The 23,025-nt window shown below is 45.2% G+C and overlaps 3 protein-coding genes across 3 annotated transcripts; all 3 read right to left on the reverse strand.

Annotated features, from left to right (window-relative positions):
- Positions 1–4,870: 4,870 nt before the first annotated feature.
- Positions 4,871–6,588, reverse strand: LOC146036523 (beta-1,4-galactosyltransferase galt-1-like). The gene has a single exon (XM_083160502.1). The coding sequence runs from the start codon at positions 6,506–6,508 to the stop codon at positions 5,213–5,215; it is 1,296 nt and encodes a 431-aa protein (XP_083016628.1). The 5' UTR covers positions 6,509–6,588; the 3' UTR covers positions 4,871–5,212.
- A 5,086-nt stretch (positions 6,589–11,674) lies between these two features.
- LOC146036524 (beta-1,4-galactosyltransferase galt-1-like) lies at positions 11,675–13,500 on the reverse strand. The gene has a single exon (XM_083160503.1). The coding sequence runs from the start codon at positions 13,474–13,476 to the stop codon at positions 12,214–12,216; it is 1,263 nt and encodes a 420-aa protein (XP_083016629.1). The 5' UTR covers positions 13,477–13,500; the 3' UTR covers positions 11,675–12,213.
- A 6,774-nt stretch (positions 13,501–20,274) lies between these two features.
- Positions 20,275–22,027, reverse strand: LOC146036808 (beta-1,4-galactosyltransferase galt-1-like). The gene has a single exon (XM_083160683.1). It carries the CDS (start codon positions 21,580–21,582, stop codon positions 20,275–20,277), a length of 1,308 nt encoding a protein of 435 aa, XP_083016809.1. The 5' UTR covers positions 21,583–22,027.
- Between the last annotated feature and the right edge of the window lie 998 nt (positions 22,028–23,025).

The following is a 23,025-nucleotide window of genomic DNA, read 5'->3' on the forward strand; positions in this document are numbered from 1 at the left end:
CTCATTTTACTCCCTTGTAGGAACCCCTGACAGGATAGTGAGACAGCAGCACATAATAACACACAGGGTCTTCTTATCTGTGCTGGTGTGCTCTCATCCATAGCATGCTGCTGTTAGTGAATTAGGCTATGATTTTTTGTTAGTAATGTTTCTTTAATTAGAGTATCCAGTATTGGCGTATCTATAATAGTTGCAGCCTGTGTTGTGAACATAAGCCCTGAGTCTAAGGGGCCCCACACTGCACACCCTTGACCCATTTTTTCAATACTCATCTTCCCTGCAGTTTCCTGATGGCAGCAGCATTTCTGCACAAATCTCTGTGTAAATGGTGCAGTAGCGATTTTGTCAGAATTTTGGAAATGCTCAGCAAGGAAATCTGCAGAAAATTGTTCCCTGCACTGCTTTATTTCCTCAGAGATTTGCGCAAGCACAATACAGTCTGTAAGAGCTAAGACTTCATTGTGCTTCCAAGTGCTAACTACAGAGGAGGGTCCCATAAGGAGGAGGTTGCACATGAGCCTTTGGTTATACGCCCCTGGTATCTGGTGTCCATAATGATTTGGCTAAGGCAATGGTATGGAATGGTGGGCCTGATTCTATTCTGATTGGTCACTAAGAAAGTCATAGGTGTTCCCTGGATGTAGCATTCACCGCCTCTGAGATGTTGGCCCTGGACAGGTCGGAGGGATGCTTTGGAAGGCGTATTCCCAAATAGTCTATCATACCGTATGTACTTGGCACTGTGGGGGCATTTATGTATTTGGCCGTAATGTGCAAAAAGGAGGACTCTGCTGCTGTAATGTGTAAAAAGGGGAACTCTGCTGCCGTAATTTGAATATTGGAGGCAACTGTGCTGCGTAATATAAATTGGTATTATTTTGAGGCCGCACCCCTTCCCCATGAAGCTACTCCCCTATATTTTTTGCTTGAGCACCCACCAGCAAAAAACATAAATCGGCACCTATGTCTGCCCCAATTTGGTATTAACACATGAGGGTGCAGCAATAGTCCTGAAGATTTGGATAAATTAACTGTGTAGCCCGATATCTCCCCAAAGTCATCGAGTCTGCCCAAGATTTGTTCCAGTGCCTGCTCTGGGTTTCCAATGTATAAAAGTAAGTCGTCCGCAAATGCCGACAATTTTAACTCCGACCATTATGCTCTCAAAGGATTTCCAAGATTGTAAAATCCGAAATAAGGGATCAATACATATATTAAACAACAGAGGGGAGAGAGAGCAACCTTGGCGGGTGCCTCTGAACATCTGAATTTGCTCCCCTCTCTGTCCGTTTATTATTAAGGTTGTTGAAGGCATGGAATAAAAATATTTAATTACATCTACATTTAAAGGAGTCATCAAAGTTTCTCTTCTCCAAAACTGCGAAGAGGTAAGGCCAGGCAACGGAATCGAAAGCTTTATTTGTGTCTAAGCTCAATAACATTCCCCTAGGGTGCGTCTTTTGAGCCTCTGCTATTATAGCTGCTATAGCCAGTCGTATGGCTTTTACTGAATGGCGACCTCTGACAAATCCAGTTTGATGAGACGTGAGCAAAGCTGGTGCCAGTGACTGTCATATATTAGCTATAATTTTGGTGAGCATTTTAAAATCAACGTTCAATAGAGAAATCGGTCTATACGATTCCGCCAGCTGGGGGTCTTTGCCTGGTTTGGGGATCAGAGAAGTATACGCCTCAGTGAAAGATGGAAAGAGGGGCCTGTCTTTCAGTATAGTATTATACATTTCCAACAATGTTGGGGTGACCTCTGTCTCCAACATCCTAAAATATACTCCAGAGAACCCATCCGGGCCAGGAGCCTTGTGAGAATGTAAATCTTTTATGACAGAATTAAGAGCCTTATTCTAGTTCACTCTTTCTGACAAAATCCTTTTTAGATGGACAAAACCATATGCACTGCAGGTGGGGCAGATGCTACTTGTGCAGAGAGAGTTAGATTTGGGTGGGGTTTTACTTCAGAGTGAGATCTGTGTTGCAGTGTAAAAATAAAGCAGCCAGTATTTACCCTGCACAGAAACAAAATAACTCTCCCAAATCTAATTCTCTCTGCACATTTTACATCTGCCCCCCTGCAGTGCATATGGTTTTGTCCATCTAAGAAGGATTTTGTAAGAAAGAGTGAACTAGAATAAGGCCCTAAGTTCTTCGCCGGTTATTTCCGTCATAAGGCTATTCCTTTGTTCCTGACTTAGGGGAGGCAGGTTAGCAGAGTTTAGGAGAGATTCCTGTTTGGCCCCCTGTACCGGAAAGTCCTTATAAAGGGATCTGTAATATTCCTCAAAGTATGATAATATTTCTTTAGTAGTAAAATAAGTCTTATAGGTGGTAGGGTCTTTAATAGAAGTGATAAAAGAATATTTTCTGTAGGGTTTAGACATAAGCCAATAATTTACCCCCGACTTATTACCCCATTTCTAGTATTTTTATTTTGAAAAATCTAATTTAAGCCGGGCCTGTGCTGTTAGAAAAGGTTCTAGTCGTTTTTTTATTATTCAAGTAAGCTTCTAAATTAGTTTGTGTTTGAGTGGACTGGTGCAACCTGAAAGATTGCGACACCGAGAGGTGCAATTCTCAGTGCGAAAGGTAAGGCTGCGGGGGATTGGGGGGGTTTGAATGGGCGGCGGGGTGCTACGCCGCTGCTCCATGGAGACGCATAACTCAGCCAATCAGGGCTGAGCTATGCATCTCCATGGAGACGCATCGCCCATTCACGCTCTTAGCCTCTGTCATGCTGGGACATATATATATATATATATATATATATATATATATATATATATACATATATACACACACACATAAAATGTATTAAAAATATTTATTGAATGTATTGATGTTCTATATAATACATTTTTGATTCGTTTATTGATTACTATGAATGACTCAGCCCTGCACCGACCAGCATTGTAACACAGCGAGCACGATATGTTAGTCCATATTAAATATTGCACATTTCTAGAGAGGAGAAACATGGCAGCTTCTACTGATTGGGACAACGCGATTTATTTATTTATTACATGTAAGAAATGGATCATACAAAGAGGAAAAGCCCAGATAAAAGAAAATGCACATTGGATGGTTTATGGGGGGATGTTTCATAGAGTATAATAATGGGTGGAGGGAAAGAGAGGGAGAAACGGAAGTGCCGGAGAATGGGTTAATCCATGCAGTAATAGTAATGGGGGGGCCCGGACTGAGGGTCAATTCGGGCCCCGTTATTCCTAGTGAGGGCCCTGACTACAGCAGGGATGCCGACCCTCCCGGAATTCCTGGGAGTCTCCTGAAAATCGGGTCCCCCACCTGGCCCCCCGGTAGGGTGGGTAACCCTCCCGGAATCTGGGGGACCCCCTGAGCCCCCCGAATCACGGCATGTAAATGCCGAAATACAGGGGTCTCAGAGGAGGGGACGGAGCTAAAATGGCACAATCGTGTCATTTTAGCCCCGCCCCCTCCATGGAGATAAGTAATTTCGGTACTTGTGTAGTTTCACGGCGCCAGCATGGCGCCGTGCTACTTCCGGGCTCTACGCTCGCCACAAACTATGTTAAAAAAAGTAACTTAACTCCATGCCAACATGGATAGTTCATACCCCCACTATCCATGTTGGCATGGAGTTGATTTTAAATAGGGGGGGAGCGTAGCAAGCCACGAGCCCGCAGCGTGGGCGAGCGAAGCGAGCCCCGCAAGGGGACTCAGACGCACGGTGCCATGCTGGCGCCGTGAAACTGCACAAGTACCGTTATTTCACCTATTTCCCGTAATGGGGGTGGGGCTTAATGACGTCACAGTCAAGCCCCGCCCCCGATCGGATAAGGAAAGTGTCCTCTCCGGGCTTCTCCCGGAGAGGAGCATTTAAAAGTCGGCAACCCTGGACTACAGCTGTGCACCAGCTAGGTAATTTGGAAAACATGGACCGTTGGTAGATCTCGAGGACTGATTTGGCCAGCCCTGACCTAGACTGACTTTTATTACCGAAAGTGAGAGAGATCATTCAATGGTCAGTGTTACCTGGTCTGAATCAGGCCCAAAGCACCATCCAATCATGTGCTAGCTGCCAGGTTTCAAAAATGACATGAGCAGGTTGGTTTGTAGTTTATCTCTGTCTAATTTATCTCTCTACAAGGCATATGGAGCCTACACCAAATCTGGCCATTTTCTGATGCCCCTACATCGCTATGTCTGTAGGGGCCATAGTGATGTGTGGCCCGCATTTTTTCTTGCACGGCAATTCATATCCAGCATGCAGGATTAATCTATAATTGCCGGATGTCAGGGCCAGTGTTCTCACCGGAGGTCGCTCAGCACACAGCGCTGTGCATTGCTGTGTGCTGAGCATTTTAGTATCGCTCAGAATGCTCATCTACATAGATTGGCCCTTATTAGGTTCATTCTCAGCGGCCGTTCGTTCGTACGGGACCGATGTTTTGGGTATGTGCATGCACAGCAGCATTTCTGTGCACGTGTATACACTGTGTGCCTGCGAACTTGGCTAAAGTCTGTTCCCCGGGTGCACGTTCCCAGCCGTGCGAATGTACGTTCCCAGCCGTGCGAATGTGGGGACTGAGAAGGGCATGGGGTGCAGGGCTGGACCATTAGCATATGTGAATGCCCAGCATTCCCATGAGAACACTGGGCATACACATGCTAATGCGTCCGTGACGCACGTGCATGAGGCGGACAGCTGACATAACCAGGTGTCAGTTGCCCACCCAAATCCCTGGAATTCTACACGCATGTGTAATGGTGCTCTGGACCACCCTTACATATTGTGTGCCTTCACCATCATTCGATGGTCGGCGGCCATCGAAAGATGGGGGAGGTTCCCTCTGGCATGCAAATGGATGTTCATGTTAAACATCCATTCGCAAGCCTTGCGAATGAATCCCGCTTGCGAATGGGTGGCGCCGGCTAACCATTCGCAAGGCTGGGGTTAGGGTGACTTGCAAGGATGCAAATTCACATCCGACCTAGTCAACCAGAATAAGGGCCATTGTTACATGTGTATACCCCATTAGTAGATAGACCCCTTAATGGCCACAATCAGAACTTTGTATTTGCCCTCATAGAAAACCTGAGAATGTAATGCCTGAAATCCGTTTAATTAATCCCTATATAAAAAAGGTGACAATGCCAAATCTGGCTGATCCCAAAAGAAAAATCTGACTTTAATGACCAGTTTCTTGGGTTCTTATGACTATAAATCTACTTGGCTCAGGACCTTATTAACATTTCGAATCAACGAAGCATTATATCTCCAAATAGTTGTATCTTCTATTAAAGATGTCTTGGGTAAATTTTTCTGGCGAGGGTCTCTGCAATGGTAAAGCAGGGCTGTCTCCGCAGAGACTTTTTTATGGTCCCCAATTAATATTGGAACTTTGTGTACACACGTTTGATAGACCTTCCTAGGATCCATAATAATTTTAGGACTGACATAGCCCAGTTTTTCAGGCTCATGAAGAACGTGCTCCAGTATATTGATTCCTGGCAAACTCTTCCAAGATGAAACATTGGGGAAGTTTCCGTTAATGGTGACAGTTCGAGGGAAAATGAAATTTTGAATGATAAAAACCCCAACTCCTGGGTGCTGTTGCTGGAGACTTTCCATTAGGCCGTCCCATGTCTGGTGTTTGATTGGCAAAATGATTTCATCAATATCATTAAGCATCACAAACTTACTCCTATACATGTTTCGATAGATGCAGTCATTGAGCGTTGTCATTTGACCGTAATACCCAATATCCTTGGCTTCAAAGCGATAGTGCCATCCTTGTGATATGCTCAAGTAACGTTGGATTGGCCATGGTACCAGTTCTATGATACCTTCTGCTACATAGTATTGCATAACTTTTTCCACCTGGGTACTGCAGTTATTAAGGTAGATCATGACCCGTTGGGCACCCAGTATCCGGTACATCTCCACCGCCTGTATGAACTGTAAGACGTTACTGTAATTCCCAAACATGGTGGAAATGCAGACCGTGAAGTTGGCGGAGAACGGTTTAATTTCCTGATTTTGTATTTGGAACAGTGGTAACTGCATCATGTTCCCCGTAGGAGACGTATGGACAGATAGGTACTTGGCATAGCAACCTGGTGGCTCCATGCAGATGAGGTACGTAGTACCATAGGGAAAGTCGAACCGATAACCAAGTATGTCTATCTGAGCCTGAGATACCTCCACTGATTTAGATAATGTACAACAAAACCAGCAGTACAGCTCCTTCACCTCTGTATGGTGAATAATGCTGATGATACGGATTGTGCGGTTATTGTGTATTCGGTGTTCGAAATATGGAGCTATGATAAATGTCCGGTTGTCTTCTAGTGGTGTAATAGAATCTGTGGTTAGTCTACGATGACAGCAGGTACATGGAGGTCTCTGGTGATCCAACAGAAGGTTCAAAGGGCCCGCGAAGAATCTCAGGAGAATGGAAGCAGTCAGTAAGACAGACATATATTTCAGGTTCTTCTTTGATATCCTGGCCATTGTATCTGGACGCTAAGGATGAAAAAAACCAAGAGAACTCATGAGAAGGTCAAGTGATAAATACATAGAACATACAGAGATTCCACATATGTGTTATTCTCAGCCAGTCAGTGGCACCACATACTACTGTAACTAGTAGATATATAGGAGCTCCGGAGGGCCAGTGGTGTGCTCTCCATCAATGGTTGCCATCAATGGAGAGTTGGATCCTCTCATTTTACTCCCTTGTAGGAACCCCTGACAGGATAGTGAGACAGCAGCACATAATAACACACAGGGTCTTCTTATCTGTGCTGGTGTGCTCTCATCCATAGCATGCTGCTGCTAGTGAATTAGGCTATGATTTTTTGTTAGTAATGTTTCTTTAATTAGATTATCCAGTATTGGTGTATCTATAATAGTTGCAGCCTGTGTTGTGAACATAAGCCCTGAGTCTAAGGGGCCCCACACTGCACACCCTTGACCCATTTTTTCAATACTCATCTTCCCTGCAGTTTCCTGATGGCAGCAGCATTTCTGCAGAAATCTCTGTGTAAATGGTGCAGTAGCGATTTTGTCAGAATTTTGTAAATGCTCAGCAAGGAAATCTGCAGAAAATTGTTCCCTGCACTGCTTTATTTCCTCAGAGATTTGCGCAAGCACAATACAGTCTGTAAGAGCTAAGACTGCATTGTGCTTCCAAGTGCTAACTACAGAGGAGGGTCCCATAAGGAGGAGGTTGCACATGAGCCTTTGGTTATACGCCCCTGGTATCTGGTGTCCATAATGATTTGGCTAAGGCAATGGTATGGAATGGTGGGCCTGATTCTATTCTGATTGGTCACTATCTTAATGAGGTTGGCCCTGCCAACATAAGAAAGTCATAGGTGTTCCCTGGATGTAGCATTCACCGCCTCTGAGATGTTGGCCCTGGACAGGTCGGAGGGATGCTTTGGAAGGCGTATTCCCAAATAGTCTATCATACCCGATTCCCATTTAACCGGGATATGTCTGCCCCCATAGGTGCTGATTCTGTGGGTGCTCAAGGGCCTGAGCACCCATGGAAATTGATGAGCACCCACGGGTCCCAGTCCTGCTGCTGGGCCGCCATATTAACTTGGTAATTTGCGGCTGCAGCACTCGCATCGCCGGACCCGCCACCTGGCAAATAGTATGCCAGGATGGCGGGAAGAGTGTATTCCATCCGCGGAGTAATATGCGGACTGGGGCCAGACAGCATGTGCATGCTCTGGGTGTGCTGTGCGGCTGAGTAGGGCGTTCTGTGCGACTGAGTAGCATTTATGTACCTGCACTGTGGGGGCATTTATGTATTTGGCACTGTGGGGGGCATTTATGTAATTGGCATTGTGGGGGCATTTACCGTATGTACTTGGCACTGTGGGGGCATTTATGTATTTGGCCGTAATGTGCAAAAAGGGGGACTCTGCTGCTGTAATGTGTAAAAAGGGGAACTCTGTTGCCGTAATTTGAATATTGGAGGCAACTGTGCTGCGTAATATAAATTGGTATTATTTTGAGGCCACACCCCTTCCCCATGAAGCTACTCCCCTATATTTTTTGCTTGAGCACCCACCAGCAAAAACATAAATCGGCACCTATGTCTGCCCCAATTTGGTATTAACACATGAGGGTGCAGCAATAGTCCTGAAGATTTGGATAAATTAACTGTGTAGCCCGATATCTCCCCAAAGTCATCGAGTCTGCCCAAGATTTGTTCCAGTGCCTGCTCTGGGTTTCCGCAAATGCCGACAATTTTAACTCCGACCATTATGCTCTCAAAGGATTTCCAAGATTGTAAAATCTGAAATAAGGGATCAATACATATATTAAACAACAGAGGGGAGAGAGGGCAACCTTGGCAGGTGCCTCTGAACATCTGAATTTGCTCCCCTCTCTGTCCGTTTATTATTAAGGTTGTTGAAGGCATGGAATAAAAATATTTAATTACATCTACATTTAAAGGAGTCATCAAAGTTTCTCTTCTCCAAAACTGCGAAAAGGTAAGGCCAGGCAACGGAATCGAAAGCTTTATTTGTGTCTAAGCTCAATAACATTCCCCTAGGGTGCGTCTTTTCAGCCTCTGCTATTACAGCTGCTATAGCCAGTCGTATGGCTTTTACTGAATGGCAACCTCTGACAAATCCAGTTTGATGAGACGTGAGCAAAGCTGGTGCCAGTGACTGTCATATATTAGCTATGATTTTGGTGAGCATTTTAAAATCAACGTTCAATAGAGAAATCGGTCTATACGATTCCGCCAGCTGGGGGTCTTTGCCTGGTTTGGGGATCAGAGAAGTATACACCTCAGTGAAAGATGGAAAGAGGGGCCTGTCTTTCAGTATAGTATTATACATTTCCAACAATGTTGGGGTGACCTCTGTCTCCAACATCCAAAAATATACTCCAGAGAACCCATCCGGGCCAGGAGCCTTGTGGGAATGTAAATCTTTTATGACAGAATTAAGAGCCTTATTCTAGTTCACTCTTTCTGACAAAATCCTTTTTTGATGGACAAAACAATATGCACTGCAGGTGGGGCAGATGCTACTTGTGTAGAGAGAGTTAGATTTGGGTGGGGTTTTACTTCAGAGTGAGATCTGTGTTGCTGTGTAAAAATAAAGCAGACAGTATTTACCCTGCACAGAAACAAAATAACTCTCCCAAATCTAATTCTCTCTGCACATTTTACATCTGCCCCCCTGCAGTGTATATGGTTTTGTCCATCTAAGAAGGATTTTGTAAGAAAGAGTGAACTAGAATAAGGCCCTAAGTTCTTCGCCGGTTATTTCCGTCATAAGGCTATTCCTTTGTTCCTGACTTAGGGGAGGCAGGTTAGCAGAGTTTAGGAGAGATTCCTGTTTGGCCCCCTGTACCGGAAAGTCCTTATAAAGGGATCTGTAATATTCCTCAAAGTATGATAATATTTCTTTAGTAGTAAAATAAGTCTTATAGGTGGTAGGGTCTTTAATAGAAGTGATAAAAGAATATTTTCTGTAGGGTTTAGACATAAGGGCCAATAATTTACCCCCGACTTATTACCCCATTTCTAGTATTTTTATTTTGAAAAATCTAATTTAAGCCGGGCCTGCGCTGTTAGAAAAGGTTCTAGTCGTTTTTTTATTATTCAAGTTAGCTTCTAAATTAGTTTGTGTTTGATTGGACTGGTGCAACCTGAAAGATTGCGACACCGAGAGGTGCAATTCTCAGTGCGAAAGGTAAGGCTGCGGGGGATTGGGGGGGTTTGAATGGGCGGCGGGGGGCGCCCCCACCTAATGGCGGGGGGGGCCCAAAACGTAGCTACACCGCTGCTCCATGGAGACGCATAACTCAGCCAATCAGGGCTGAGCTATGCGTCTTCATGGAGACGCATCGCCCAATCACGCTCTTAGCCTCTGTCGCGCTGGGACATATATATATATATATATATATATATATATATATATACACACATACACACACACATAAAATGTATTAAAAATATTTATTGAATGTATTGATGTTCTATATAATACATTTTTGATTAGTTTATTGATTACTATGAATGACTCAGCCCTGCACCGACCAGCATTGTAACACAGCGAGCACAATATGTTATTCCATACTGAATATTGCACATTCCTAGAGAGGAGAAACATGGCAGCTTCTACTGATTGGGACAACACGATTTATTTATTTATTACATGTAAGAAATGGATCATACAAAGAGGAAAAGACCAGATAAAAGAAAATGCACATTGGATGGTTTATGGGGGGATGTTTCATAGAGTATAATAATGGGTGGAGGGAAAGAGAGGGAGAAACGGAAGTGCCGGAGAATGGGTTAATCCATGCAGTAATAGTAATGGGGGGGCCCGGACTGATGGTCAATTCGGGCCCCGTGATTCCTAGTGGGGGCCCTGACTACAGCAGGGTTGCCGACCCTCCCGGAATTCCCGGGAGTCTCCCGAAAATCGGGTCCCCCACCCAGCCCCCCGGAAGGGTGGGCAACCCTCCCGGAATCTCGGGGACCCCCCTGAGCCCCCCGAAACGTGGCATGTAAATGTAAATCGTGTCATTTTAGCCCCGCCCCCTCCATGGAGATAAATTATTTCGGTACTTGTGTAGTTTCACGGCGCCATGCCAAGTTAAGTAACTTAACTCCATGCCAACATGGATTGTTCATACCTCCACTATCCATGTTGGCATGGAGTTGATTTTAAATAGTGTGGCGAGCGTAGCGAGCCACCGAGCCCGCAGCGTGGGCGAGCGAAGCGAGCCCCACAAGGCGCCGTGAAACTACACAAGTACCGTTATTTCTCCTATTTCCCGTAATGGGGGTAGGGCTTAATGACGTCACATTCAAGCCCCGCCCCCCAATCGGGTAAGGAAAGTCTCCTCTCCGGGCTTCTAAAAGTCAGCAACCCTGGACTACAGCTGTGCACCAGCTAGGTAATTTGGAAAACATGGACCGTTGGTAGATCTCGAGGACTGATTTGGCCAGCCCTGACCTAGACTGACTTTTATTACCGAAAGTGAGAGAGATCATTCAATGGTCAGTGTTACCTGGTCTGAATCAGGCCCAAAGCACCATCCAATCATGTGCTAGCTGCCAGGTTTAAAAAATGACAGAAGCAGGTTGGTTTGTAGTTTATCTCTGTCTAATTTATCTCTCTACAAGGCATATGGGGCCTACACCAAATCTGGCCATTTTCTGATGCCCCTACATCGCTATGTTTGTAGGGGCCATAGTGATGTGTGGCCCGCATGTTTCTTGCCCGGCAATTCATATCCAGCATGCTGGATAAATCTATAATTGCCGGATGTCAGGGCCAGTGTTCTCACCGGAGGTCGCTCAGCACACAGCGCTGTGCAGTGCTGTGTGCTGAGCATTCTAGTATCGCTCAGAATGCTCATCTACCTAGATTGGCCCTTATTAGGTTCATTCGCAGCGGCCGTTCGTTCGCACGGGACCGATGTTTTGGGTATGTGCATGCACAGCAGCATTTCTGTGCACGTGTATACACTGTGTGCCTGCGAACTTGGCTAAAGTCTGTTCCCCGGGTGCACGTTCCCAGCCGTGCGAATGTGGGGACTGAGAAGGGCATGGGGTGCAGGGCTGGACCATTAGCATATGTGAATGCCCAGCATTCCCATGAAAACACTGGGCATACACATGCTAATGCCTCCGTGACGCACGTGCATGAGGCGGACAGCTGACATAACCAGGTGTCAGTTGCCCACCCAAATCCCTGGAATTCTACACGCATGTGTAATGGTGCTCTGGACCACCCTTACATATTGTGTGCCTTCACCATCATTCGATGGTCGGTGGCCATCGAAAGATGGGGGAGGTTCCCTCTGGCATGCAAATGGATGTTCATGTTAAACATCCATTCGCAAGCCTTGCGAATGAATCCCGCTTGCGAATGGGTGGCGCCGGCTAACCATTCGCAAGGCTGGGGTTAGGGTGACTTGCAAGGATGCAAATTCACATCCGACCTAGTCAACCAGAATAAGGGCCATTGTTACATGTGTATACCCCATTAGTAGATAGACCCCTTAATGGCCACAATCAGAACTTTGTATTTGCCCTCATAGAAAACCTGAGAATGTAATGCCTGAAATCCGTTTAATTAATCCCTATATAAAAAAGGTGACAATGCCAAATCTGGCTGATCCCAAAAGAAAAATCTGACTTTAATGACCAGTTTCTTGGGTTCTTATGACTATAAATCTACTTGGCTCAGGACCTTATTAACATTTCGAATCAACGAAGCATTATATCTCCAAATAGTTGTATCTTCTATTAAAGATGTCTTGGGTAAATTTTTCTGGCGAGGGTCTCTGCAATGGTAAAGCAGGGCTGTCTCCGCAGAGACTTTTTTATGGTCCCCAATTAATATTGGAACTTTGTGTACACACGTTTGATAGACCTTCCTAGGATCCATAATAATTTTAGGACTGACATAGCCCAGTTTTTCAGGCTCATGAAGAACGTGCTCCAGTATATTGATTCCTGGCAAACTCTTCCAAGATGAAACATTGGGGAAGTTTCCGTTAATGGTGACAGTTCGAGGGAAAATGAAATTTTGAATGATAAAAACCCCAACTCCTGGGTGCTGTTGCTGGAGACTTTCCATTAGGCCGTCCCATGTCTGGTGTTTGATTGGCAGAATGATTTCATCAATATCATTAAGCATCACAAACTTACTCCTATACATGTTTCGATAGATGCAGTCATTGAGCGTTGTCATTTGACCGTAATACCCAATATCCTTGGCTTCAAAGCGATAGTGCCATCCTTGTGATATGCTCAAGTAACGTTGGATTGGCCATGGTACCAGTTCTATGATACCTTCTGCTACATAGTATTGCACAACTTTTTCCACCTGGGTACTGCAGTTATTAAGGTAGAGTGTGATCCGTTGGGCACCCAGTATCTGGTACATCTCCACCGCCTGTATGAACTGTAAGACGTTACTGTAATTCCCAAACATGGTGGAAATGCAGACCGTGAAGTTGGCGGAGAACGGTTTAATTTCCTGATTTTGTATTTGGAACAGTGGTAACTGCATCATGTTCCCCGTAGGAGACGTATGGACAGATAGGTACTTGGCATAGCAACCTGGTGGCTCCATGCAGATGAGGTACGTAGTACCATAGGGAAAGTCGAACCGATAACCAAGTATGTCTATCTGAGCCTGAGATACCTCCACTGATTTAGATAATGTACAACAAAACCAGCAGTACAGCTCCTTCACCTCTGTATGGTGAATAATGCTGATGATACGGACTGTGCGGTTATTGTGTATTCGGTGTTCGAAATATGGAGCTATGATAAATGTCCGGTTGTCTTCTAGTGGTGTAATAGAATCTGTGGTTAGTCTACGATGACAGCAGGTACATGGAGGTCTCTGGTGATCCAACAGAAGGTTCAAAGGGCCCGCGAAGAATCTCAGGAGAATGGAAGCAGTCAGTAAGACAGACATATATTTCAGGTTCTTCTTTGATATCCTGGCCATTGTATCTGGACGCTAAGGATGAAAAAAACCAAGAGAACTCATGAGAAGGTCAAGTGATAAATACATAGAACTTACAGAGATTCCACATATGTGTTATTCTCAGCCAGTGAGTGGCACCACATACTACTGTAACTAGTAGATATATAGGAGCTCCGGAGGGCCAGTGGTGTGCTCTCCATCAATGGTTGCCATCAATGGCGAGTTGGATCCTCTCATTTTACTCCCTTGTAGGAACCCCTGACAGGATAGTGAGACAGCAGCACATAATAACACACAGGGTCTTCTTATCTGTGCTGGTGTGCTCTCATCCATAGCATGCTGCTGCTAGTGAATTAGGCTATGATTTTTTGTTAGTAATGTTTCTTTAATTAGAGTATCCAGTATTGGCGTATCTATAATAGTTGCAGCCTGTGTTGTGAACATAAGCCCTGAGTCTAAGGGGCCCCACACTGCACACCCTTGACCCATTTTTTCAATACTCATCTTCCCTGCAGTTTCCTGATGGCAGCAGCATTTCTGCAGAAATCTCTGTGTAAATGGTGCAGTAGCGATTTTGTCAGAATTTTGTAAATGCTCAGCAAGGAAATCTGCAGAAAATTGTTCCCTGCACTGCTTTATTTCCTCAGAGATTTGCGCTAGCACAATACAGTCTGTAAGAGCTAAGACTGCATTGTGCTTCCAAGTGCTAACTACAGAGGAGGGTCCCATAAGGAGGAGGTTGCACATGAGCCTTTGGTTATACGCCCCTGGTATCTGGTGTCCATAATGATTTGGCTAAGGCAATGGTATGGAATGGTGGGCCTGATTCTATTCTGATTGGTCACTATCTTAATGAGGTTGGCCCTGCCAACATAAGAAAGTCATAGGTGTTCCCTGGATGTAGCATTCACCGCCTCTGAGATGTTGGCCCTGGACAGGTCGGAGGGGTGCTTTGGAAGGCGTATTCCCAAATAGTCTATCTTACCCGATTCCCATTTAACCGGGATATGTCTGCCCCCATAGGTGCTGATTCTGTGGGTGCTCAAGGGCCTGAGCACCCATGGAAATTGATGAGCACCCACGGGTCCGAGTCCTGCTGCTGGGCCGCCATATTAACTTGGTAATTTGCGGCTGCAGCACTCGCATCGCTGGACCCGCCACCTGGCAAATAGTATGCCAGGATGGCGGGAAGAGTGTATTCCATCCGCGGAGTAATATGCGGACTGGGGCCACACAGCATGTGCATGCTCTGGGTGAGCTGTGTGGCTGAGTAGGGCGTTCTGTGCGACTGAGTAGCATTTATGTACCTGCACTGTGGGGGCATTTATGTATTTGGCACTGTGGGGGGCATTTATGTATTTGGCACTGTGGGAGCATTTATGTATTTGGCACTGTGGGAGCATTTATGTAATTGGCATTGTGGGGGCATTTACCGTATGTACTTGGCACTGTGGGGGCATTTATGTATTTGGCACTGTGGGGGGCATTTATGTATTTGGCACTGTGGGGGGCATTTATGTATTTGGCACTGTGGGAGCATTTATGTAATTGGCATTGTGGGGGCATTTACCGTATGTACTTGGCACTGTGGGGGCATTTATGTATTTGGCCGTAATGTGCAAAAAGGGGAACTCTGCTGCCGTAATTTGAATATTGGAGGCAACTGTGCTGCGTAATATGAATTGGTATTATTTTGAGGCCGCACCCCTTCCCCATGAAGCTACTCCCCTATATTTTTTGCTTGAGCACCCACCAGCAAAAACATAAATCGGCACCTATGTCTGCCCCAATTTGGTATTGACACATGAGGGTGCAGCAATAGTCCTGAAGATTTGGATAAATTAACTGTGTAGCCCGATATCTCCCCAAAGTCATCGAGTCTGCCCAAGATTTGTTCCAGTGCCTGCTCTGGGTTTCCAATGTATAAAAGTAAATCGTCCGCAAATGCCGACAATTTTAACTCCGACCATTATGCTCTCAAAGGATGTCCAAGATTGTAAAATCCGAAATAAGGGATCAATACATATATTAAACAACAGAGGGGAGAGAGGGCAACCTTGGCGGGTGCCTCTGAACATCTGAATTTGCTCCCCTCTCTCTCCGTTTATTAATAATGTTGTTGAAGGCATGGAATAAAAATATTTAATTACATCTACATTTAAAGGAGTCATCAAAGTTTCTCTTGTCCAAAACTGCGAAGAGGTAAGGCCAGGCAACGGAATCGAAAGCTTTATTTGTCTCTAAGCTCAATAACATTCCCCTAGGGTGCGTCTTTTGAGCCTCTGCTACTACAGCTGCTATAGCCAGTCGTATGGCTTTTACTGAATGGCGACCTCTGACAAATCCAGTTTGATGAGACATGAGCAAAGCTGGTGCCAGTGACTGTCATATATTAGCTATGATTTTGGTGAGCATTTTAAAATCAATGTTCAATAGAGAAATCGGTCTATACGATTCCGCCAGCTGGGGGTCTTTGCCTCGTTTGGGGATCAGAGAAGTATACGCCTCAGTGAAAGATGGAAAGAGGGGCCTGTCTTTCAGTATAGTATTATACATTTCCAACAATGTTGGGGTGACCTCTGTCTCCAACATCCTAAAATATACTCCAGAGAACCCATCCGGGCCAGGAGCCTTGTGGGAATGTAAATCATTTATGACAGAATTAAGGGCCTTATGCTAGTTCACTCTTTCTGACAAAATTCTTCTTAGATGGACAAAACCATATGCACTGCAGGTGGGGCAGATGTTACTTGTGCAGAGAGAGTTAGATTTGGGTGGGGTTTTACTTCAGAGTGAGATCTGTGTTGCAGTGTAAAAATAAAGCAGCCAGTATTTACCCTGCACAGAAACAAAATAACTCTCCCAAATCTAATTCTCTCTGCACGTTTTACATCTGCCCCCCTGCAGTGCACATGGTTTTGTCCATCTAAGAAGGATTTTGTAAGAAAGAGTGAACTAGAATAAGGCCCTAAGTTCTTCGCCGGTTATTTCCGTCATAAGGCTATTCCTTTGTTCCTGACTTGGGGAGGCAGGTTAACAGAGTTTAGGAGAGATTCCTGTTTGGCCCACTGTACCGAGAAGTCCTTATAAAGGGACTGTAATATTCCTCAAAGTATGATAATATTTCTTTAGTAGTAAAATAAGTCTTATAGGTGGTAGGGTCTTTAATAGAAGTGATAAAAGAATATTTTCTGTAGGGTTTAGACATAAGGGCCAATAATTTACCCCCGACTTATTACCCCATTTCTAGTATTTTTGTTTTAAAAAATCTAATTTAAGCCGGGCCTGCGCTGTTAGAAAAGGTTCTAGTAGTTTTTTATTATTCAAGTAAGCTTCTAAATTAGTTTGTGTTTGAGTGGACTGGTGCAACCTGAAAGATTGCGACACCGAGAGGTGCAATTCTCAGTGCGAAAGGTAAGGCTGCGGGGGATTGGGGGGGTTTGAATGGGCGGCGGGGGGCGCCCCCACCTAATGGCGGGGGGGCGCCCAAAACGTAGCTACACCGCTGCTCCATGGAGACGCATAACTCAGTCAATCAGGGCTGAGCTATGCGTCTCCATGGAGACGCATCGCCCAATCACGCTCTTAGCCTCTGTCGCGCTGGGACATATATATATATATATATATACACACACACACACACACACATAAAATGTATTAAAATATTTTTTTAATGTATTGATGTTCTATATAATACATTTTTGATTAGTTTATTGATTACTATGAATGACTCAGCCCTGCACCGACCAGCATTGTAACACAGCGAGCACAATATGTTATTCCATATTGAATATTGCACATTCCTAGAGAGGAGAAACATGGCAGCTTCTACTGATTGGGACAACACGATTTATTTATTTATTACATGTAAGAAATGGATCATACAAAGAGGAAAAGCCCAGATAAAAGAAAACGCACATTGGATGGTTTATGGGGGGATGTTTCATAGAGTATAATAATGGGTGGAGGGAAAGAGAGGGAGAAACGGAAGTGCCGGAGAATGGGTTAATCCATGCAGTAATAGTAATGGGGGGGGCCCGGACTGATGGTCAATTCGGGCCCCGTGATTCCTAGTGGGGGCCCTGACTACAGCAGGGATGCCGACCCTCCCGGAATTCCTGGGAGTCTCCCGAAAATCGGGTCCCCCACCTGGCCCCCCGGTAGGGTGGGTAACCCTCCCGGAATCTGGGGGACCCCCTGAGCCCCCCGAATCGCGGCATGTAAATGCCGAAATCCAGGGGTCTCAGAGGAGGGGGCGGAGCTAAAATGGCACAATCGTGTCCTTTTAGCCCCGCCCCCTCTGTTGTCGGTTGAAAGTAATAACTCAAGCGACCAGGTTCTAGGATACAATGTGTTAAATATGGAGACTGACACAGGACATTTAAAAAACAAAGATAAACATTTATTTAAGTTACAATAATAAAAACATGCAAATAAGTAACAAGTTAATACTCAGCTTTTATCTCAGATGTTTTAAGATCTGTCCCGGATGCTTGTCATCAGTAGTTTAAAGAATAAAAGTCCAGTCGTCCTCAGAATCCCTCTTTAAGTAACTCTACTGAGTTCTTACACTGAGGTGATTTAGAAATCTATGTCCGCTGCAGACAGACCTAGCTTCAGGAACCTTCTGCTATGTAAAAGTCTCTAGCCTTTAAATACCCATCCTGCAGCAAATATCCTAGTATTGTAAGATATTGCTTTCTGGATGTAGCAGTCTGTTCACATGATATAAATTATCCCAAAATGACACGATTCCCGTTCACATAGTTAGGGACACAATAGCCCATACAGCTTACTAGACAGTTCCGATCAGACATACTGATAACAGGAACATATATTACTTACTGTCAGTTTGCCTAAACATTGGCTACTCTTCCCACTCACTATATCTTCCACACTAGGTCAAAGGAAAAAGGCAGCTGACACTTAGAATGGAACTATATTTCTAGCTGGTGCCTATATGTCTGTAAAAAGCACTAATCCTAATAAAAAGTACATATATATATCAATGAAGTTATACAGATACAAAATGGAGGTTATACATAACAAAATGGCGTCTAAAAAGTACATAAAAATATCACCCTATACACCCTCCATGGAGATAGGTAATTTCGGTACTTGTGTAGTTTCACGACGCCAGCATGGCGCCGTGCTACTTCCGGGTTCTACGCTCGCCACAAACTATGTTAAAAAAAGTAACTTAACTCCATGCCAACATGGATAGTTCATACCCCCACTATCCATGTTGGCATGGAGTTGATTTTAAATAGCGTGGCAAGCCACCGAGCCCGCAGCGTGGGCGAGCGAAGCGAGCCCCGCAAGGGGACTCAGACGCACGGTGCCATGCTGGCGCCGTGAAACTACACAAGTACCGTTATTTCACCTATTTCCCGTAATGGGGGTGGGGCTTAATGACGTCACAGTCAAGCCCCGCCCCCGATCGGATAAGGAAAGTCTCCTCACCGGGCTTAAAAGTCGGCAACCCTGGACTACAGCTGTGCACCAGCTAGGTAATTTGGAAAACATGGACCGTTGGTAGATCTCGAGGACTGATTTGGCCAGCCCTGATCTAGACTGACTTTTATTACCGAAAGTGAGAGATCATTCAATGGTCAGTGTTACCTGGTCTGAATCAGGCCCAAAGCACCATCCAATCATGTGCTAGCTGCCAGGTTTCAAAAATGACATGAGCAGGTTGGTTTGTAGTTTATCTCTGTCTAATTTATCTCTCTACAAGGCATATGGGGCCTACACCAAATCTGGCCATTTTCTGATGCCCCTACATCGCTATGTCTGTAGGGGCCATAGTGATGTGTGGCCCGCATGTTTCTTGCCCGGCAATTCATATCCAGCATGCTGGATAAATCTATAATTGCCGGATGTCAGGGCCAGTGTTCTCACCGGAGGTCGCTCAGCACACAGCGCTGTGCAGTGCTGTGTGCTGAGCATTCTAGTATCGCTCAGAATGCTCATCTACCTAGATTGGCCCTTATTAGGTTCATTCTCAGCGGACGTTCGTTCGCACGGGGACCGATGTTTTGGGTATGTGCATGCACAGCAGCATTTCTGTGCACGTGTATACGCTGGGTGCCTGCGAACTTGGCTAAAGTCTGTTCCCCGGGTGCACGTTCCCAGCCGTGCGAATGTGGGGACTGAGAAGGGCATGGGGTGCAGGGCTGGACCATTAGCATATGTGAATGCCCAGCATTCCCATGAAAACACTGGGCATACACATGCTAATGCCTCCGTGACGCACGTGCATGAGGCGGACAGCTGACATAACCAGGTGTCAGTTGCCCACCCAAATCCCTGGAATTCTACACGCATGTGTAATGGTGCTCTGGACCACCCTTACATATTGTGTGCCTTCACCATCATTCGATGGTCGGCGGCCATCGAAAGATGGTGGAGGTTCCCTCTGGCATGCAAATGGAGGTTCATGTTAAACATCCATTCGCAAGCCTTGCGAATGAATCCCGCTTGCGAATGGGTGGCGCCGGCTAACCATTCGCAAGGCTGGGGTTAGGGTGACTTGCAAGGATGCAAATTCACATCCGACCTAGTCAACCAGAATAAGGGCCATTGTTACATGTGTATGCCCCATTAGTAGATAGACCCCTTAATGGCCACAATCAGAACTTTGTATTTGCCCTCATAGAAAACCTGAGAATGTAATGCCTGAAATCCGTTTAATTAATCCCTATATAAAAAAGGTGACAATGCCAAATCTGGCTGATCCCAAAAGAAAAATCTGACTTTAATGACCAGTTTCTTGGGTTCTTATAATTATAAATCTACTTGGCTCAGGACCTTATTAACATTTCGAATCAACGAAGCATTATATCTCCAAAGAGTTGTATCTTCTATTAGAGATGGAGTGGGTCTCTTTTTTTTTTTTTTCCTTTGTGGGTCTCTGCAATGGTAAAGCAGGGCTGTCTCCGCAGAGACTTTGTTACGGCCCCCAATCAATTTTAGAACGTTGTGTACAGACGTTTGATAGACCTTCCTAGGATCCATAATAATTTTATCGGGACTGAAATAGCCCAGTTTTTCAGGCTCACGGAGAACGTGCTCCAGTATATTGATTCCTGGCAAACTCTTCCAAGATGAAATGTTGGAGAAGTTTCCGTTAATGGTGACAGTTCGAGGGAAAATGAAATTTTGAATGATAAAAACCCCAACTCCTGGGTGCTGTTGCTGGAGACTTTCCATTAGGCCGTCCCATGTCTGGTGTTTGATTGGCAGAATGATTTCATCAATATCATTAAGCATCACAAACTTACTCCTGTACATGTTCCGATAGATGCAGTCATTGAGCGTTGTCATTTGACCGTAATACCCAATATCCTTGGCTTCAAAGCGATAGTGCCATCCTTGTGATATGCTCAAGTAACGTTGGATTGGCCATGGTACCAGTTCTATGATACCTTCTGCTACATAGTATTGCACAACTTTTTCCACCTGGGTGCTGCAGTTATTAAGGTAGATCATGACCCGTTGGGCACCCAGAATCCGGTACATCTCCACCGCCTGTATGAACTGTAAGACGTTACTGTAATTCCCAAACATGGTGGAAATGCAGACCGTGAAGTTGGCGGAGAACGGTTTAATTTCCTGATTTTGTATTTGGAACAGGGGTAACTGCATCATGTTCCCCGTAGGAGACGTATGAACAGATAGGTACTTGGCATAGCAACCTGGTGGCTCCATGCAGACAAGGTTCGTAGTACCATAGGGAAAGCCGAACCGATCACCAAGTATGTCTATCTGAGCCTGGGATACCTCCACCGATTTAGATAATGTACAACAAAACCAGCAGTACAGCTCCTTCACCTCTGTATGGTGAATAATGCTGATGATACGGATTGTGCGGTTATTGTGTATTCGGTGTTCGAAATATGGAGCTATGATAAATGTCCGGTTGCCTTCTAGTGGTGTAATAGAATCTGTGGTTAGTCTACGATGACAGCAGGTACATGGAGGTCTCTGGTGATCCAACAGAAGGTTCAAAGGGCCCGCGAAGAATCTCAGGAGAATGGAAGCAGTCAGTAAGACAGACATATATTTCAGGTTCTTCTTTGATATCCTGGCCATTGTATCTGGACGCTAAGGATGAAAAAAACCAAGAGAACTCATGAGAAGGTCAAGTGATAAATACATAGAACATACAGAGATTCCACATATGTGTTATTCTCAGCCAGTCAGTGGCGCCACATACTACTGTAACTAGTAGATATATAGTAGCTCCGGAGGGCCAGTGGTGTGCTCTCCATCAATGGTTGCCATCAATGGCGAGTTGGATCCTCTCATTTTACTCCCTTGTAGGAACCCCTGACAGGATAGTGAGACAGCAGCACATAATAACACACAGGGTCTTCTTATCTGTGCTGGTGTGCTCTCATCCATAGCATGCTGCTGCTAGTGACTTAAGCTATGAGTTTTTGTTAGTAATGTTTCTTTAATTAGAGTATCCAGTATTGGCGTATCTATAATAGTTGCAGCCTGTGTTGTGAACATAAGCCCTGAGTCTAAGGGGCCCCACACTGCACACCCTTGACCCATTTTTTCAATACTCATCTTCCCTGCAGTTTCCTGATGGCAGCAGCATTTCTGCACAAATCTCTGTGTAAATGGTGCAGTAGCGATTTTGTCAGAATTTTGTAAATGCTCAGCAAGGAAATCTGCAGAAAATTGTTCCCTGCACTGCTTTATTTCCTCAGAGATTTGCGCAAGCACAATACAGTCTGTAAGAGCTAAGACTGCATTGTGCTTCCAAGTGCTAACTACAGAGGAGGGTCCCATAAGTAGAAGGTTGCACATGAGCCTTTGGTTATACGCCCCTGGTATCTGGTGTCCATAATGATTTGGCTAAGGCAATGGTATGGAATGGTGGGCCTGATTCTATTCTGATTGGTCACTATCTTAATGAGGTTGGCCCTGCCAACATAAGAAAGTCTTAGGTGTTCCCTGGATGTAGCATTCACCGCCTCTGAGATGTTGGCCCTGGACAGGTCGGAGGGATGCTTTGGAAGGCGTATTCCCAAATAGTCTATCATACCCGATTCCCATTTAACCGGGATATGTCTGCCCTCATAGCTGCTGGGCCGCCATATTAACTTGGTAATTTGTGGCTGCAGCACTCGCATCGCCGGACCCGCCACCTGGCAAATAGTATGCCAGGATGGCGGGAAGAGTGTATTCCATCCGCGGAGTAATATGCGGACTGGGGCCAGACAGCATGTGCATGCTCTGGGTGTACTGTGCGGCTGAGTAGGGCGTTCTGTGCGACTGAGTAGCATTTATGCACCTGCACTGTGGGGGGCATTTATGTAATTGGCACTGTGGGAGCATTTATGTAATTGGCATTGTGGGGGCATTTACTGTATGTACTTGGCACTGTGGGGGCATTTATGTATTTGGCACTGTGGGAGCATTTATGTAATTGGCACTGTGGGGGCATTTACCGTATGTACTTGGCACTGTGGGGGCATTTATTTATTTGGCCGTAATGTGCAAAAAGGGGGACTCTGCTGCTGT

Source organism: Crinia signifera, chromosome 9, assembly GCF_055691185.1.
Source record: "Crinia signifera chromosome 9, ASM5569118v1, whole genome shotgun sequence".
Classification (NCBI taxonomy): Eukaryota; Metazoa; Chordata; class Amphibia; order Anura; family Myobatrachidae; genus Crinia; species Crinia signifera.

Coding starts and splice junctions, on each gene's coding strand:
- LOC146036523 (XM_083160502.1), bottom strand. CDS start 6,508: ATGGCCAGGATATCAAAGAAGAACCTGAAATATATGTCTGTCTTACTG.
- LOC146036524 (XM_083160503.1), bottom strand. CDS start 13,476: ATGTCTGTCTTACTGACTGCTTCCATTCTCCTGAGATTCTTCGCGGGC.
- LOC146036808 (XM_083160683.1), bottom strand. CDS start 21,582: ATGGCCAGGATATCAAAGAAGAACCTGAAATATATGTCTGTCTTACTG.